Source organism: Trichosurus vulpecula, chromosome 4 (assembly GCF_011100635.1).
Source record: "Trichosurus vulpecula isolate mTriVul1 chromosome 4, mTriVul1.pri, whole genome shotgun sequence".
Lineage (NCBI taxonomy): Eukaryota > Metazoa > Chordata > Mammalia > Diprotodontia > Phalangeridae > Trichosurus > Trichosurus vulpecula.
In genome coordinates, this window is record NC_050576.1 from 162309114 (window position 1) to 162326954 (window position 17841).

The following is a 17841-nucleotide window of genomic DNA, read 5'->3' on the forward strand; positions in this document are numbered from 1 at the left end:
GGATGTGGGGTAAATTGGACACACACAGCCAGGGGAATGTGGAGGGGACTAGAGGCATTGGATCTAGCAGTGGAGAAGAGATGAGTACAACGGGCACTGAGGCTGTAGCAGCGCGGACTGGGATGGACTAGAACAGGGCAGAGTGTTCTGTGACAAGTGGAGTGGCGGGGCAGGGGCGGTGGCTGGGGCTCGTCTTCCCTGCACTTCCTCCTCCTCTCCGGCAGATGGCAATGCCCTCAGGCTCAAGGAGGAGGAGTAGAAGGAAGGAGGCGGTGGGGTGGGAGGGAAGAGAAAAGGGCCGAGTCTTGACGCATGCGCACATCTCTCCGAGTCCGGTTCGGCTTCTTCCTTTCTCCCGGCCGGAGGTGCTGAGCCGACCCGCACGTGGAGCATCATGGGTAACGGGACCGAGCGGGAGCTGTCTGGGGACCCCCAAGAGGGCTGGCTCGGGGGTGGGGTGGGAGTGGGACCGCTGCTGGGCCGGGGCCTCGGTGGCGCTGACGTGGCCGGCCAGCCTCCATGGGCAGGGCTTCAGTGGAAACTGAGCTCTGGGAGGGGCCGGGAACATTCACCCCCATTTTACAGACGGGGAAACTGAGGTTCAGAGAGCGGACGTGACCCTCCCGAGGCCACACGGAGCGTTTTAGGATTCGAACCCACAGTTCAGCGCTGCCTTCTCATAGATTGATTGATTGAATGGGGCATGATCTAGGAAGTGTAGGTGTTCGTGGGACACCTGGCCATCGCTGGCACGTTATTGAGGGGCATGGGCCGTCATTTGAGGAGCTAGACGCAACTTATGTGCACTGGAGAGCACTGGTTGGGCGCTTTGGTTTCCTCAATGGCACCTACCTCCCAGGGTTGTTGTGAGATCCCTGAAAGCGGGGTTCCTGTTTTTCACCCGGGGTCCCTTGTTTCACAAGCATTTTGGATAACCGCGCTTCACCGTCTTTAGCTTTCTTGGTAATCCTGCATGTTCGTTATTCTGAAGAGGGGCGGTCCCTAGGCTTCACCCTCCTGCCAAGAGATTCATAACCACAGGAAAGGTTAAGAGCTCTTTGCCTTAAAGGATTGTGTCAGTGGAGGCTGTCATCATCATCATCATCATCATGGCATTGGTGGGAGACCAGGCATTATGGGAAATCGCTAGGGGGCCTGGAATATTATTGAGATGACAAGGCACAATTTTGAGGTGTTACTGGTGAATTACAGGGAGAGAGCTGGTGAATCATGGGATGGTGGGGCAGCCATGGGATCAGATATATTAGGAGATAATGGGTGTGGTGGGGAGGCAGGAGTGTTTGGGGGGAGCAAATTATAAATCGATTCTTTCTTCCTTTCCCACTTTCTCCTTTCAGTGGTGGGCACGGGCACTTCTTTGGCCCTCTCCTCTCTCCTGTCCCTGCTGCTTTTTGCAGGGATGCAGATGTACAGCCGGCAGCTCGCCTCCACAGAGTGGCTTACTATCCAGGGAGGATTGCTGGGCTCAGCACTCTTTGTCTTCTCCCTCACTGTATCCTTTCAGAAGGTGGGGATGTGGGTGCAGGGTGGGAAATGGGGGTTTCACAGGAGGGAGGCTTTTACTTGTGAGCAGCAGAAAAACTAGATCAAGAGATAGAAATATAAATAGAGAGATAGATGAATAGAGAAAGATAGATGGAGATAGATGACTAGATACAGATAGATTTATAGAGAGAGATATAGAGATAGGTGGATAGAGATTTAGATAGATGGAGTTGGATGAATATAGACATATATATATATATATATGGAGAGAGAGAGGTAGAGAGATGAATAGAGATATAGATAGATGGAGATAGATGAATATAGACATATATATATATGGAGAGAGAGATACAGATAGATGGCAATGGGTGAATAGAGGTAGAGACACAGATGGAGAAATATATAATATACATACATACATATGGAGATATAGAGAGATAGAAAGGTGAAGAAAGAAAGAGAGAGAGATAACCTATATAACATGAACATAACAGTTGTTGTAAGGGCAGCGCTTGGTAACCCTCAAAGCACTATAGAAATGTGTCATTCTCCATCCTCCTTAACCCTTCACCTCAGGCCTTCAACAATTTGGAGAACCTGGTCTTTGGTAAAGGGTTCCAGGCCAAGATCTTCCCTGAGAGTAAGTCAGAATCTGGAGGTGTCCGGTGGGCACTGGGATATGGGAGGCCTCGCCTTCTGTAGAGCTGGGTTGGTTGGGGAAGGGGGGCCGAAGAAGATATGTAGGAGACAATTAGGACTTGGCTTACAGATATGTATTTTTCCTTCATCTCTGCATTGACAGTCAGACATTCAACTCCAGTACAAAAAGGATTTATTAAGTACCTTCTATATGACAGGAACAGTGCTGGGTGCTAAGGTTTAAATACAAAACAAAAAACAGACCTTGCCCTCAATGATCTTATATTTTCACTAGGGGATACAATTGGTAGACAGGTAAGTAGGTACATGATAACTTGAGGAGAGAAAACTAAAAACCAAGGGCATCAGGGAGGCAGGTAGGTGGTAACATGGACAGAGTACTGGGCCTGGAGTCAGGAAGACCTGAGTTAAAGTCATCCTCAGATACATACAAACTGTGTGACCCTGGACAAGTCATTTAATCGGTCTCAGACTCAGTTTTTTTCATCTGTAAAATGGGGATAATGATAGCATCTATGTCTAGGATCATTGTGAGAATAAAATGAGTTACAATTTGTAAAGCACTTTGCAAACCTTAAAGTGCTATATATGAATATCATCATCATCATCACCATTATAATTATACTTTGTGTTCTGAAACAGGAGCTAGTGAAGAAGGCCTCTGAAGCCAAAATAATTCATCACCTACTTTGCAGGGAAGGTGTGAGCCTGACAGATGGGCCATGTTATTCAAGGCTTTGCTTTCTTTCCTGAGAAGGAGTGCCATCTATTGCTGGCAAGGAAAAAGGACCGTAGAATCATAGATTCCAATTCCGGAGGAATCTGAGAGGTCATAATCCAGCTCTCTTATTTTACTAATGAAGAAACTGAGTCCCTTAGAGGTTAAGTGACTTGCCTCCAGTCACAAAGGTAATTAGTTATTTAATGACAGGGCCAGGATTCTACCCCAGGATCCCTGACAACAACCAGTGATCTTTCCAGTTTCCTCCCCCAGAAGGAATGAGTCAGAACCAGACGGCTTTCTAACTTCTCCTGAAACAGACGCTCCTTACAGAGCTTTGGGTTTGAGTATTGAGCGTGTCCTGACGATCATATACCCCCAAAGCCAAGTAGGGCAGATTTTAAAATTCTCTCCTGTGACTGTTCAGCTAGTAGAAAGTTGATTGTATCTTGTTACTTAATGCAAGCTTCAGTTACTAGGATCAGGGTTTATTGAATCCAGTCCCTTCGTTTTATACATGAGGAGACCAAAGCCCAGAAGGCTTAAGCACTTACCAAGCTTGTAAAAGTCTGGGGCAGGATGTGAACCCAGGTGTTTCAGACTCCGGGTCCAGTGATCTATCCACTGCATCAAGCTGCCCCTCTGGACAGGACAAATGGCACCCTTACGCAACGAATTTTAGCTGAAACCGTGCCCCCAAATCCCAGACAGAAATATGCTTCCCTTAAAACCTTTAGTCCATAAAACCGAAATCCCTCCTTGTCCCCCAGATGATCCTTTCTGTTACGTCTTAATAGATCCTGCTGCAAAGCTTTCAGATTTCCTCCATCCAGATCCAGGTTCTAAGTCCAGCCCCTCCTCATTTTACAGTTAAGGAAACAAGCCCAGGGGCAGCTAGGTGGCGCAGTGAGTAGAGCACCAGCCATGGAATCAGGAGGACCTGAGTTCAAATTCGGCCTCAGACACTTGACACACTTACTAGCTGTGTGACCTTCGGCAAGGTGCTTAACCCCAACTGCCCTGCCTTCCCCCCTCCCAAAAAAAAAAAAACCAAGCCCAGAGAGCAGTAATTGACTTCAAGGGAGTTGATGCTGAGCTGACTCTCTAGAAGTGGAGGCTAGGGCGCTGAGAGTTTAATAATTATGACAAGGGGCATATATAGTCCTTAAAAATTTGCAAGATTTTTAAAAATTTCACTTAAGCTTCACAATAGCTCTTTGAACTTAGTTCTGCTATAGGTGGTGTTTACCTCATTTTACGTATGAGGAAAAAGACTTAGAAGAAGGGAATGGGATGAGAAAAGAAGCATTTATATGATACCTACTATGTGCCAGGCACTGTGCTATGCTCTTTATAAATATTATCTCATTTGGTCCTCACAACAACCCTGTGAGATAGGGTGCTGTCATTATCCCCATTTGACAGTTGGGCAAACTGAGGCAGACAGGTTAAGTGACCTGATGATGATTATCCAAAGCAGGAAATGAACTTAGGTCTTCCTGACTCTAAGTCTAGAGTTCACTCGGATGTAATGATTAAGAGAAATATACAGCTTGTCGGAGGCTGAGCTGCCATTCAAACCCATGTCTCTTGTGCTGGGGAGGGTGATTGCCCTCTTTGCCATGCTGCCTATTTCAGGCATCCTTATAGGATTCAAGGAAAGATGGATTGCCCTAAATTCTGTTCCCTATCCATATGCCCCTAAATTCCTTCTGAGTCCTCCATTCTGAGTTCTGCCCTCTTCTTCCTCCCTTCCAGTTCTCATCTGCCTTTTATTGGCTCTCTTTGCCTCTGGCCTCATCCACCGTGTCTGTGTAACCACCTGGTAAGTATTGGGCTTCATGACAAGGGGCATAGTGCCCATATCTACTGCTGCAGCGTTAGTTTCCTTTCCTTATTGCCTCATCCTCTTTTGTCTTAACTTATTCCAATTTTTTAAGGATCCATGATTTCATTGGCATGGATATTCCTTCCAACCCTTAATGAGATGATCCCCATGAGTCCCTGTGGCTAAAACATTCGTCATCCTACAACCAGTGTAGCTGGTCCTCGGGCAGCAGGCCTACTGTCCATCACCAGGCCCCAAAGCCTTTCTAGCTTGGTACCACTGCTGGTGCTGTCCAGCCTTTGAGACCCATGAGGCACCTCCACACCAGAATGGATGGAATATCAGAGGAGAACTTGATAAAGGACCACCTCTAGCCAGAAAATAGACTTCTCAGTCCTCCCACCTCCATTCTCCACCCATCCTTCAACCCTGTTACTCCCCTGCTTTTGAGACCCATTCCACATCCCCATATTCCAGGACAAATGACCGATTTAACATCCCTCAAGGACTCAGTTGCTGGTCCTGGTAGTTTGGCCATTGATGTGACCTCTTTCCTTCCTCCATCATGCAGCTTCATCTTCTCCATGGTTGGTCTTTACTACATCAACAAGATCTCCTCTACTTTGTATCAGGCAACTGCCCCAGTCATTGCCCCTGCCAAGGTCACCAGCAAAAGCAAGAAGAGGAACTGACCCCTAAACAGCCAATAAAGCTGACTCCTTTGTAACCCAGTGTGTGGTGGTCTGTTTTGGGTAGTGTTAACAGTGGTGTGCTGGTAAATTTTTAACAGCTGTCTGTTGCGGGGGCAGGGGTGGGAACCACAGGCATGATACACTTTTAAGCTTAATCTGCATTAACGTTTTCTCCATCAATTAATTCTAGTTAAGACAACCAACAAAACAATAAACCAAGCCCTGATTTGTATCTTCTGCTGATTTTGAGGTGTAAATGCTCACACTGAACATTTAACAATCAGTTCTCTTGAGCAGGTATGAGCTGGCTCCAGCATCCCTGTTGGTGTATAGTCTTTATCCATCTCTTCCAAGATGAGCAAAGCACATGTTCACGTTTCATGGTGGCACATCGTCATGACTGTTGCTTTCCTGTGTTTGGGCTTGGGGTATATGCCTGGAAGGAACTTAACGGTCATCTTACCCAACACCCTCATTCTATAGACAATGAAAAGGAGGCCCTGTAACAACAGGCCCAATAACACCAGCGCATAGGAGGGCTACTAGCACAGGTTTTTTGATCTGCTTTTCTAAAGAAAGCATCTTTTTTTTTAAATTAATTTAATTTATTTAATATATTTAGTTTTCAGCATTGATTTTCACAAGAGTTTGAATTACTAATTTTCTCCCCATTTCTACCTTCCCACCCACTCCAAGATGGCGTATATTCTGGTTGCCTCATTCCGCAGTCAGCCCTCCCTTCTGTCACCCCCACTCCCCTCCCATCCCCCTTTCCCTTCTCTTATAGGGCAAGATAAATTTCTACGCCCCATTGTCTGTGTATCTTATTTCCTAGTTGCATGCAAAAACCCTTTTTTTGGTTGTTTTTGAACACCTGAACTTTGAATTCCAAATTGTCTCCCCTCTTCCCTCCCTACCCACCCTTCCTAAGAACGAAAGCAATTCAGCATAGGCCACATATGTATCATTATGTAAAACCCTTCCACAACACTCATGTTGTGAAAGACTAACTATGTTTCTCTCCTTCCTAACCTGTCCCCCTTTATTGAATTTTCTCCTTTGACCCTGTCCCTTTTCAAAAATGTTTGTTTTTGATTACCTACTCCCCCATCTGCCCTCCCTTCTATCATCCCCCCTTTTTCATCATCTTCCTCCTTCTTTCCTGTGGGGTAAGATACCTAATTGAGTGTGTATGGTATTCCCTCCTCAGGTCAAATCCGATGAGAGCAAGATTCACTCATTCCCCCTCACCTGCCTTCTCTTCCCTTCCTACAGAACTGCTTTTTCTTGCCACTTTTATGTGAGATAATTTACCCCATTCTATCTTTCCCTTTCTCCCTCTCTCAATATATTCCTCTCTTATCCCTTAATTTGATTTTATTTTTTTAGATATAAGGAAAGTGTCTTTAAGGGGTTTACAACCTCACTTTAATTAAACATACATGTATCATTCACTTAGTTCAGGGGGGAAAATCAGCACCCTGAACTAAGGAGAAAATACAAACAGAAATTACATAAACAGAGCAAAATAACACAAATCAGCAGACAGGCTTCTAGCTATCTGTCTAAGACATTACATAAATAGTTACCAGAGAGGAGCACCAATATCTGGGGTTTTGCCAGAGGGCTCCAACGGTTACCCAGAATCTCATCTGGGCAAATTGCACACCACTTCCAGTGAGTGAGCTCCCAAAGCAAAACCTCTCCTCCCAAAGTTTTGAGAGTTCTAGCTTAATGGCTAGGGCTTCACACCTCTGGAAACCTGATTAGCAAAATGGTGTGGGCCTTCCTACAAACAAAGGCAAGACTCAATCAAAGGCACTTGACTGTCTTAGTGCTGAGAAGCACTCCAAAAGAAAAAACAGTAAACAGTTCCACTTTGCTTGCCCTTGCAGGCCCCTACAGTTTAAGTGACTTCCCCAAGCTCATATAGTAAGCAACAGAGCTGGGTTTTGAACCCAGATCTGATAGCAGACGCAGGGCTCTTTTTGTTATGCTCTGCTGTCTACACTTCCCCTGTGCTCTACCAAGGGTTCTGCCATCTGCCTGCGGCAATCTTCACCTCAGGAGAATAAGAATGTTCTAGGTCTTGGAATAGAAGCTAGAACACAGTAAGGTCTTCCTTACCAAAAAAGAAGCACAGGAACAGGACAGTGAAGGGAATCTCAACAAGATTGGCTCCCCGATTAAGATTCCTTACACAAATCAGCCTCAGCCCCTCCTGACTCCTATTTTGTTCCCCCTCTCCACTCTGGCTGAGGAAACAGCCTCACTCAGGGTTCGCTTTCCTCCACCTTTCAGCCATTCTTTTCTCTGATGCCCTCCTAACTCCACCTTTACCTCTAGGTCCTACTCCCTGATCCTTTAGCAAGCTTGACAGCTCTAGCCCTCCCTGAGAAGCAGTTTGTCCTATTGGATGGAGTGCTAGGTTTGGAAATGAGAAAGACCTCCATTCAAGCCACTTCTGATGATAGCTCTGACAGAACAAATCACCTAAGCTCTGAGCTGCTTCCTCTATAAAGTGGGCATAATGACTGCAACACTTAGCACATGTGGTTGTTGGGCAGCTTGAAGGTTTTAAATCAGTGTGTAAATGTAAGTTATGATTTATATGGATAGTAAGTAGGTTTGGCGTAAGGGAAAGAGAAAAATTTGAGTTCGATTCCTGATTTGGCCCTTTGCTATCATGTAACTAGGACAAGTTACTTTCTCTAGATTCTCTAGATCAGGAGGTGAACTGAATGATCCCCAAGGTTTGGACAAATTTATGGGTCTTAGACAAATTTATGGAGTTGGAAAATAAGAAAATAAGAACACCGATATGCCATTCCCTAAGAAAGCAGGGGAGACAGGGAAGGGGCTTAGTGGAGACCCACCTCTACACTCCCAACCTAAAAGGAGGAAAAACTCCATAAATGGCTGCAAAGAGAGCATGGAATTTTCTCTGTATATGCTTATATGTTTAGAAAGTTTTACGGTACTGATCTCTGTTTCCTTCAAACTGCTGCCTACCTGTCCTCTATACGTGGCTGGCTTGCCTGCCCTTGTCTCCATGTGCTTTGTCTCCCAACCAAGAAATGGGGTATTCCCTGAGATGAGAAATGACCTCTTTTGAATCATCCTGCTCTCACCTCTTCCCCTCCCCCCACCCAAGGACACACAGGAGGTTACCTAGGTTGTGGAGTCAAGAAGGAGAAGACGAGAGCCAAAGAAACTCCCTAGTTTACATTCAGAGGAGAGCATATTTTATGGGGAAGGGTTGGGGGCCAGTGTTTTTGATCAAGAAGGCTTGGGTTTTAATCTTAGCTACTTACTACCTATGTGACCTTAGTCAAGTTACTTAACCCCTTGGTCCTTCAGGTTCCTCATCTATAAATTAATGGAGTTGGACTAGGCATTCTCCAAAATCCTTTCCAGCCAGGGGTGTTCTGGAACCAGCTCTTACCCGCTGGAGAGAGTGAATTGTTAAATTTTCAATGTGAGCATTTGCACTTTGAAGATCGGCAAACATCACAAATCAGGGCTTGATTTTCTGTTTTGTTGGTTATCTAGACTTAAGAAAGTGAAGGAGGAAATGTTAGTTTTGCAAGTTAAACTTAAAAGCGTGTTGGGCATGCATTCTCCTCCTGGCTCAGAGTGAATGTCAGTGGTAACTGTTTCTCTTTTGACTAGCAACCCTGAGGGTCTTCCCCTCCCAGTTTGATTTGTTTTTCTCTTTTTTCTAATTAAAGGGGCTACCCCTTGACTCACTTCTTAAAGAGGCCTGTTCACTGAATGGGCCTTACCTCACTCAAAGTGAGAACCTCAAAAGGCTTTAGCCTGAAAGGGCCAGGGTCTCCCAGTGCATCCTGGGCCATCTCCCTTCATCCTGATGAATATCTGACTACTGGACCCAGATGGCTCTGGAGGAGAAAGTGAGCCTGGTGACCTTGCACAGCCCTCCCTCACTCAAATCAAAGTCAACTGCAAGTCGTGTTATCATTTCCCCGAGGTCATGGTCCTCTTCGAAAATGAACAAAGGACAAACACAACCACCACCCAGAGCTGGTTGTTAAACATTTCCCAGCACACACGCTTCCATCTCTAAATTCTGTGGTCTTACAGATTGTGGTGTGTGAATTCTCCTGCTATTTCCAAGGACTGCCTGCAGAGGGTGCCTAGAACTCATGTTCATATTTCAGTTGGCTGAACAACCTTCAACCACCAGGAGGCATCACTGAGACCCTGGAGGGCAGTAGCAGCTGTCCCCCCACACACCTTTCTAAAATCTAGGCACTCCGTCACTTCCTACTGTCCTCACCTCATCCAAAAGACTATAAATAGAAGCTGGAAAATAAGATGTCTGGGAACCCCAATATGCCATTCCCTAAGAAAGCAGGGGAGAGGGGGAAGGGGCTTAGTGGAGACCCACCTCCACACTCTCAACCTAAAAGGAGGAAAAACTTCTCATTATCCTGCCTTCCTCAGGATCTGATGAGATGGAGGAGGACCTGCTTGGCATTGCCTGTGACATTCTGAGAGGAGAATTTTGTAATTATCCTAAGAGCAGATGAAAGGGCTTGGGTCCCTTTCTTTCCCTTCATCCCTGGGCGGGGCCGTTGGGTGTGTTGCCTGTTCTCAATGCCCCTTAACCTTTACCTTTTTCTTGATGCCTGTGGTGAGGGTGATGGGCAAAGGGACATAGACAGGCGGTGAGACGTCCATCCCCTGGGGCATCTTGCCTGCCATAGAGATAAGCTGGCACCTGGATAGAGCACGATGGTGTCACCCATTGTATCTTGGGGGTGGAGGGATGAGAAGGGCCCTAGAGCAGGTGAAAGGCTGTTTGCTGAGAAGTCTAGGCACCTGCCATCTGGCTGCGTGGGCAGAGGGGGCACTTCATGGCCAGGGATAATGACCCCCTCCTAGGAGATGTGTGCATTTACAAGGCAGTTTGGCGCCAGCATCCATCCTCCACCCGGCATTTCGTGTGCCTGGCTTCAGGGTGCCAGCTTCTGACCCACCAATTAACACTGGAAAGGGGGTACTCACAAACATCTCAATGACTATCATTAAGCCAAGAGCATTTCCACAGCCTGGGGAAGGTGAGAAGGGTCATAGAGCTGACCTCCACTGTTCTCTTTCACCAATTTTGTCCCTGCTTACCCCCAAGAAGCTGCAAGCGTGTAGCTGAGGGGGAGGGGAGGGAGAAAGGTGGGGGGTGTCCTCTGCCTCAGAGTAAGGAGGGAAACCAGATGTTTCCTCCCTGCCTCCCTCACACGAGGCTCCGACACCCACTGCCGCCACAGGAAACAGGAGTAAATAATACTTTGGAGGGGTGGCGGGAGTGTAATGGGGGTGGGGAGGCGGGAGTGGTTGAGGAGTGAGAAGGACCTTTCATTTAGTCTGGTCTACTTGCTGAGAAGGGAGAATAAAGGACATGATGTGATACCCCATGAGGTCAGAGGCATTGTGCCCCTTGTCCACAGTCCTGGGACCGAGGGCTTGGGGGTTGGAACACCAGCAGGGGACACAGTGCTGTAGCCCAGGGTGATCCTTGGGCTTATGGGTCAGGGGCTGGGCAGAGGTCTTGAAGAATCCGGCAGCCTGCCAAGCATCAGGGCAAAGGGAGGGAATGCCAAAGGGTCAGGGCTAGGGAAACAGTGGCTGGAGAGGGGAGAAGGAGGGGGGTTTAGCGCCAGCCCTTGGCTCCAGCCCTTTCCGGCCCTTATTGTCCTTGGTGAGAACAGGAGAGCGTCCTGTTCTCACTGCCTGCCTACCCCCAGCCCAGCTCCCCAGGGGCTCGGGAAGGATGTTGGGAAACAAGAGAGAGCCAGAGACATGGAGAGACAGAGACACAGAGAGACTCAAAGACAGAAACAAAGACAGAAACATTCCGCCAAAAACATGTATTGAGACCTACTCTGAGCATAACTCTGTACTGGGCATTGTAGGAAGGAACTACTGAAAAATAAGCCTGAGTCCCTCCCCTCTGAAAACTCACAGCCTGGTTTGGGAGGCAAAACCCACATGATTTCAGAGCCCTTACAAAGCAACCTCATTACAAATGAATTTAGTAGAGACTAAGAAGGGGCCTATTACTGTGGGCACCAGAAGCCTAGAATTGCTGTTCTCATGTTAGTTTTCTCCCCCCATCTGAACATAAACAACTTGAGGGCAGGTAAACTTGAGGCTCAGTAAATGACTATTAATTGATAAACAGCCGTGTGGTGTAATGGACCCAAGCTTTGCTGTTAGAATCTAGAAGATCTGGGTTCAAATTCCAAGGCTGTCTTTTACTAAATATGACTTTGGACCAGTCACTTAATCTCTGCGTTTATTTCCTACTCTGTAAAGTAAGAAACTTGGATTAGATGATCTCTCTAAATTTCCTTCTAGCTCTAAATCTTATGAAGACATAGAGAAAAATAGAGGTACAGGCAGGAATCTTACTACTCAGAATAATGTTTTTAAAAGCACAAAATAAAATACATAGATTTTCAAAAGAAACCAATTATATTGAAATAAAGTATTTTTTTTTCTATCCAAATTCACTGACATCCTCCTGTCCTCAAAATCTATCTTTGGATTTCTAGTTCATAACTCTTGCCCTAATCCTATAGTTAAAGAGGGACTGATATCCAAGAAAGATCTTTAATCCTGGTCACTGGGCCCTCCTGAAAAGGCCGAACTACAATGGGAGGAAACATGGTCTAGGACACCCCCCGGGGATGGGTCTTACTCTCTGTTTCACCTTCCTCCCAGTTCAATTTCCTTTACAGAATTCCCCTCTTCTCAAGAAGGATCATTCCTTTCTTTGGACTTAGGCAATGAAATCTATTCCCTACTAGCCCAGAGTCAGTGGCCTAGTTCCAAAGTAGTCAGCTTTCCTGGGGCATATTGAGGCAGGGGGCTCTTAGGAACCTCACAAGTAATGCAGCTTGGCAGAGAAGACTAAGAACTGCAAACAAAGTGGGTACCTATCACTTACCAGCTTTGCGACTCTGTTTTTGTTGTTTTTTTGTTTGTTTTTGTTTTTGGGAGGAAGAAGGCAAAGCAATTGGGGTTAAGTGACTTGCCCAAGGTCATACAGCTGGTAAGTGTCAAGTGTCTGAGGTCAGATATGAACTCAGATCCTCCTGACTCCAGGGCCTGTGCTCTTTTCACTGAAACACCAGGCTGCCCCCCCTCCCCCCTTTTTTCAGCTGTGTGACTCTGGGCAAGTCATTTAACCCTGTTTGCCTCAGTTTCCTCATCTGTAAAATGATCTGGAGAAGGAAATGGCAAACCACTTCAGTATCTTTGCCAAGAAAACCCCAAATGAGGGTCTTGAAAAGTTGGACATGACTGAAATAACCAAACAATATCACTTGGGAAATGACTGAACAAACTATGGTACGTGAAATGAAAGGAACAGATTTAGAGAAACTTGGGTAGACTTGTACAAAGTGATGCAGAATGAAGTGGGCAGAACCGGAAGAACAATTAGTATGGTAACTCACATGGGAAAAAACCTTTGAAAGACTTAAAAACTCTGATCAACGTGGTGGCTAATGACAAAGCCTGCTCCCACCTCTTAGCAGAGAGGCGATGGGTCAGGGGTTCAGAAGGAGACGTACATGATTGCTATCACTGCTTTATAGATCTTTCAGGTTTGCAAAGCATCTTACGGAGTGTTATCTTATTTGGTCCTCATGACAACCCTGTGAGAGAGGTACTATCATTATCTCCAGTTTACAGGCAAGTCAAATCAACAAGCATTTATTAGGTGCCTAGTATGTGCCAGGAACTATACTAAATCCCACAGATATAAAGAAAGGCAAAAAAAAAAATCTCTGACATCAAGGAGCCCACACTCAAATGAGAGGAGACAACATGGGAACATGCAACAAGATAGTTGCGGGATAACTTGGAGATCATTTTGGTTGGTCGTTGTCCTTCGTTCCTGAAGGGGACCAAAATGACATCACTATGCTTGAGTCAAGATTCAATGTGTCCGACTGTGGCTGATCAGGCCAATACGAGCTTGGAATGCTCTGCCACAGCTCAGCACAAATAGTCCATGTGAACATTTGGGGTGGATGCTCCAAACGCACACCCTGTGTTTCCTTTGAGCTGTTCCAGTTCTGCTTTGCTCAGAGAGCACAGCACCTTCTCTGATGTGGGCATGCCATGCTGGGTGGTCCTGTGCCAATGTCTCCCATGTCACACAATCAATTCCAAAGTTCTTAAAAGAAACCTTGAGTGTCTTTGTATCACTTCTTCTGGCCACCATGTGAATGCTTGCCCTATGTGAGTTCTCCCTAAAATAGTCTTTTAGGCAAGTATACATTTTGTGTTTGAACAATGTGGCCAGCTCATTGGAGTTGAGCTCTGCATTAGAGTTTGAATGCTTGGAAGTTTGGTTTTGAGAAAGGACCTCAGTATCTGGTATCTTCTCCTTCCAGGTGATCTTCAGAATCTTCCTAAGACAATTCAAATGGAAGTGATTCAGTTTCCTGGCATGGCACTGGTAGACTGTCCAGGTTTCACAGGCATACAACAGTGAGGTCAGCCCCACAGCTCTGTAGACCTCCACTTTGGTAGTCAGTCTAACACCTCTTCTCTCTCACACTTTCCTTAGGAGCCTCCCAAACACTGAGCTAGCTCTGGCAATTTGTGCATCAACCTCATTATCAATGTGTATGTACATCCCTGGAAAGTTTACTGCCAAGGTAAGAGAATTTATCCACAGCATTCAAAACTTCTCCATTTGCTGTAACCAGTGGTTCTATGTATGGGGGTTATGATGCTGGCTGGTGGAGAACCTGTATTTTATTGGTGTTAATTGTTAGGCCAAAATTAATACAAGCAGCACAGAAATGATCCATCCTTTGTTGCATCTCAGCATCAGAGGCTGCACTGAGTGCACGATCATCATGCATCAACCCTCCCTCCACTTTGGTCTTGGCTTGTACCCTTTTCAAGTTGAAGAATTTACCATCGGTGTGGTAGCTGACCTTGATGCCGAGTTCATCCTCATTGAAAGCATTTGACAACATGGCTGAAAACATCATGCTAAAAAGATAATTTTAGAGGAGAGAAGGAAGGAGACATCTATTAAGTGCCTACTATATTCTATATCAGGGCTGTCGAGAATGTGACCCACAGCGTGATTTATGTGGCCCGCCTGCAAGCATAGAAATTTACGTAAATGCTTTAGTAAAGGAAGCCAAGCTACCTCAGAGCTCTCACTAAAATGGCAAATCGAAATATATTGTCTATTGTTTCAATAAAAACCTAAGGTCGGACAGCCCTGGTGTACATATTGTTCCAAGACTTTACAAATATGATCTCATTTGATCCTCACAACAACTCTATGAGGTAAGGGCTATTGTTATTCCCATTTTAAAATTGGGGAAACTGAGGCAGGTGGTGGCTAAGGTCACTTAGCTAGGTAAGTGTCCAAAGCTGGATTTGAACTCAGGTCTTCCTGGCCCAGCTCTCTATCACATTGTGTCACCTAGCTGCTAATAGTAAAAAGGACTAGGAAAAGTTTTTTTGCAGAAGGTAGATTTTTAGCTGAGATGTAAGGGAAGCCAGTAGCAGAAGTGAGGAGGGAGAGAATTCCAGGCATGAGGGACAATCAGGGAAAATAATGAGGAAACCGAGGTTGAAAACCGAGGGTGCCCAGGGTTACATAGCTAAGAAATGTCTAAGTCAGGATTGGAACTCAGATCTTCATGCACCACATCCCATACTCTGTCCGCTGCAACACTTAGCTGATATTTTTAGACATGGTTAATGTCTGAATTTGTTTTGCTTGACTATACAAATATAACTCTGAATTGCTATGAGAGACACTCAAGTAGACAGTATCCCACAAATCCACCAACTAGTGACCTTTTGGAACGGGGAACTCTGAGAGGGGTTGGTGTGGATTTCTGGACGAAAATAAGAGAAAAGAACAGAAGGATCAGTTGGGGCAGAAGTTTAGCAAGAAGGCAGATAGGTTGTCACTGCATGGGTGGGATGTGAGATGTGCCTCCTACAGAATCCAACTCACCAGTTCAGCACCATTCTGGGAAAAGTCTGGGAAGATTCCTTTATCTGTGACAGAAGACCTTCAAAGCCATCATCTCAGAGTCCAGCAGCCTTATGCAGCATCTAGTCATTGTCCTTCTGCAAGAGGACTAAAATGACATCACTATGCTAGAGTCAAGCTTCAGTGTGTCCGATTGTGGCTGATCAGACCAACACAAGCTCGGAATGTTCTACCACAGGTCGGGCACAAATAGTCCATGTGAACATTTGGGGTGGATTCTCTAAATTTGCGCATCTTGTGTAGGACCAAAGAATGGGAAGAAAGGAATGTATGTAGACTACAGAAAAGGCTTTGAACAGAACTATAGTAGAACTGTACACCATTCTTGGGGTTGCCTTGGACTCCCTCCTGGGTAGGCTGTGGTACTCAGTCTTGGATTTACATGGTGGATGATACTAGATCCCTATGGCTGAGACAGACAACAAGAAGACTATTTTCATCTGCCAGGCTTGAGTTTACTTTTCAAGTGTGTGCCCCCAAGGCATCTGGGGGCACCTGGCATTTCCTAATGGTGATGGAAAAGTAGTCAGAGACTAAAACTACCCAGAAGCATCACGGTACCTTGATGACATTATTGGAAAGACACTGGAAGGACATGAGGAGAGAATGATGAAAGCATTAAATTAGCATGATAGTGATTGTTCCAGGATGATTTCTATCTGAACCTCTTCCAAAAATATCGGGAGGATGAGATAATAATGAGTATATAATTATGTAAAATAAATATTATAGCGATAGCTGACATTTATATGGAGCTTTAAGGCCTGCAAAGCACTTTATATACATTATCCCATTTGAGCCTCACACTATCCCTGTGAGGTGCGTCCTGTGGTCATTATAAACCCCATTCTACAGGTGATAAAATGAACACCTGGAGAAGTAAAGTGAGTCATCACACAGCTGCTAAGTGTGGAGCTGGGCATCAAAGCCAGGACTCAGGCTCTGAGTCCAGTAAGTACTCTTTCTTTTTTTAATTAAATTTTATTTTATTTTCAGTTCTGAATTCTCTGTCTCCCACCTCAGTCTAAGCAAGGACTCCTTCCTCTGTATCACATTGCCTACAGGTCTATTATCCTAAGAGTAGCTGATCTCCAAGGTCCCTTTCATCTCTTACTGTCTTATGACTCTATAACTTTATTAACAACAGACCTGGTTTATTGTGTTTCTTTCCTGAAACCTACCCTGCTTCCCCAGTTGCCGGCACTCCTTCCCCTTTATACCTCCCTCCAAGACCTTGAAAACTCCTCATAAAGGCTCAGATGGTTTTCTCAAGTACACAAGGCTTATTCTTGTGTCCTCCCTTCCTTAACCTTTCCGCTACACTTCATCCATTTTCTCTTTCCATCTAAGACTAAGGCAGGCTCCTCTAGGAAATCTTCCTGGAGTCACTCACCCCATTTTCTCATCAAGTAATCTCTGAACCACCTTTTTTCCTCACCACACTCCTGTCGTGTTAGAATTAGGTATTTGGGTTGATTATATGGGTGTTTGTCTTTTCTCCCCTATTAGACTGTGGGCTCCCTTAGGCAGGGGATAGGCACAATTCATTATCTGGTACTTATCTTACCCCCAAGGACCTACTAAACTGCTATGCAACTGTGTGCTCTCAATAAAGAATAGAAATGACACATGGTCACACAGGAATATGAACAGACATAGTACAGGGAAGAGGAAGGCCCCCTTACTTGGGTCAGAGAAGGCAAGGAAGGAAGGAAATAGGCATTCATAGAGCACCTACTATGTGTCAGGTACTGTGCTAAGCACTTTATAAATATTATCTCAGAAGGAAGGGAGAAAGGAAGGAAATAAGCATTTATAGAGTACCTACTATGTGCCAGCTGCTGTGCTAAGCAGTTTATAAATTTTATCTCAGAAGAAAGGAAGGAAGGAAACAAGCACCTACTATGTGCCAGCTACTGTTCTAAGAACTTTATAAATATTATCTCAGAAGGAAGGAAGGAAGGAAACAAGCATTTATATGGCACCAACTATGTGCCAGCTACTGTGCTAAGACCTTTATAAATATTATCTCAGAAGGAAGGAAGGAAGGATAAGCATTTATAGAGTACCTACTATGTGCCAGGTACTAGGCACTTTATAAATATTATCTCATTTGATGCTTACAACAGTCCTGGGAGATAGGTGCTTTAGGGAGGAAGGGAGTGAATGGAACCTCCCACTGCTCACCCCACTGCCCTAGACACATACTTTTACTAGGTCCTTGATAAAATATAAATTACTAAATTAACTCAGAGATTCTACTACTGGTACTTCTCAAGGAGATTATTGGCAACAATAGAAGATTCGTACTTATAGAAATATGCACGGCAGCTTCATTTGTGATAACACAAAGATAGAAGCAAAATATTTG

The 17841-nt window shown here is 45.2% G+C and overlaps 1 protein-coding gene across 1 annotated transcript; it reads left to right on the forward strand.

Annotated features, from left to right (window-relative positions):
* Nucleotides 1-2: 2 nt before the first annotated feature.
* KRTCAP2 (keratinocyte associated protein 2) lies at nucleotides 3-5442 on the forward strand. Its single transcript, XM_036755582.1, is given in 6 exon segments — nucleotides 3-9; nucleotides 225-398; nucleotides 1359-1513; nucleotides 2083-2146; nucleotides 4646-4712; nucleotides 5287-5442. Coding segments are annotated over 6 exon segments (588 nt in total). The 3' UTR covers nucleotides 5408-5442.
* The last annotated feature ends 12399 nt before the right edge of the window (nucleotides 5443-17841 follow it).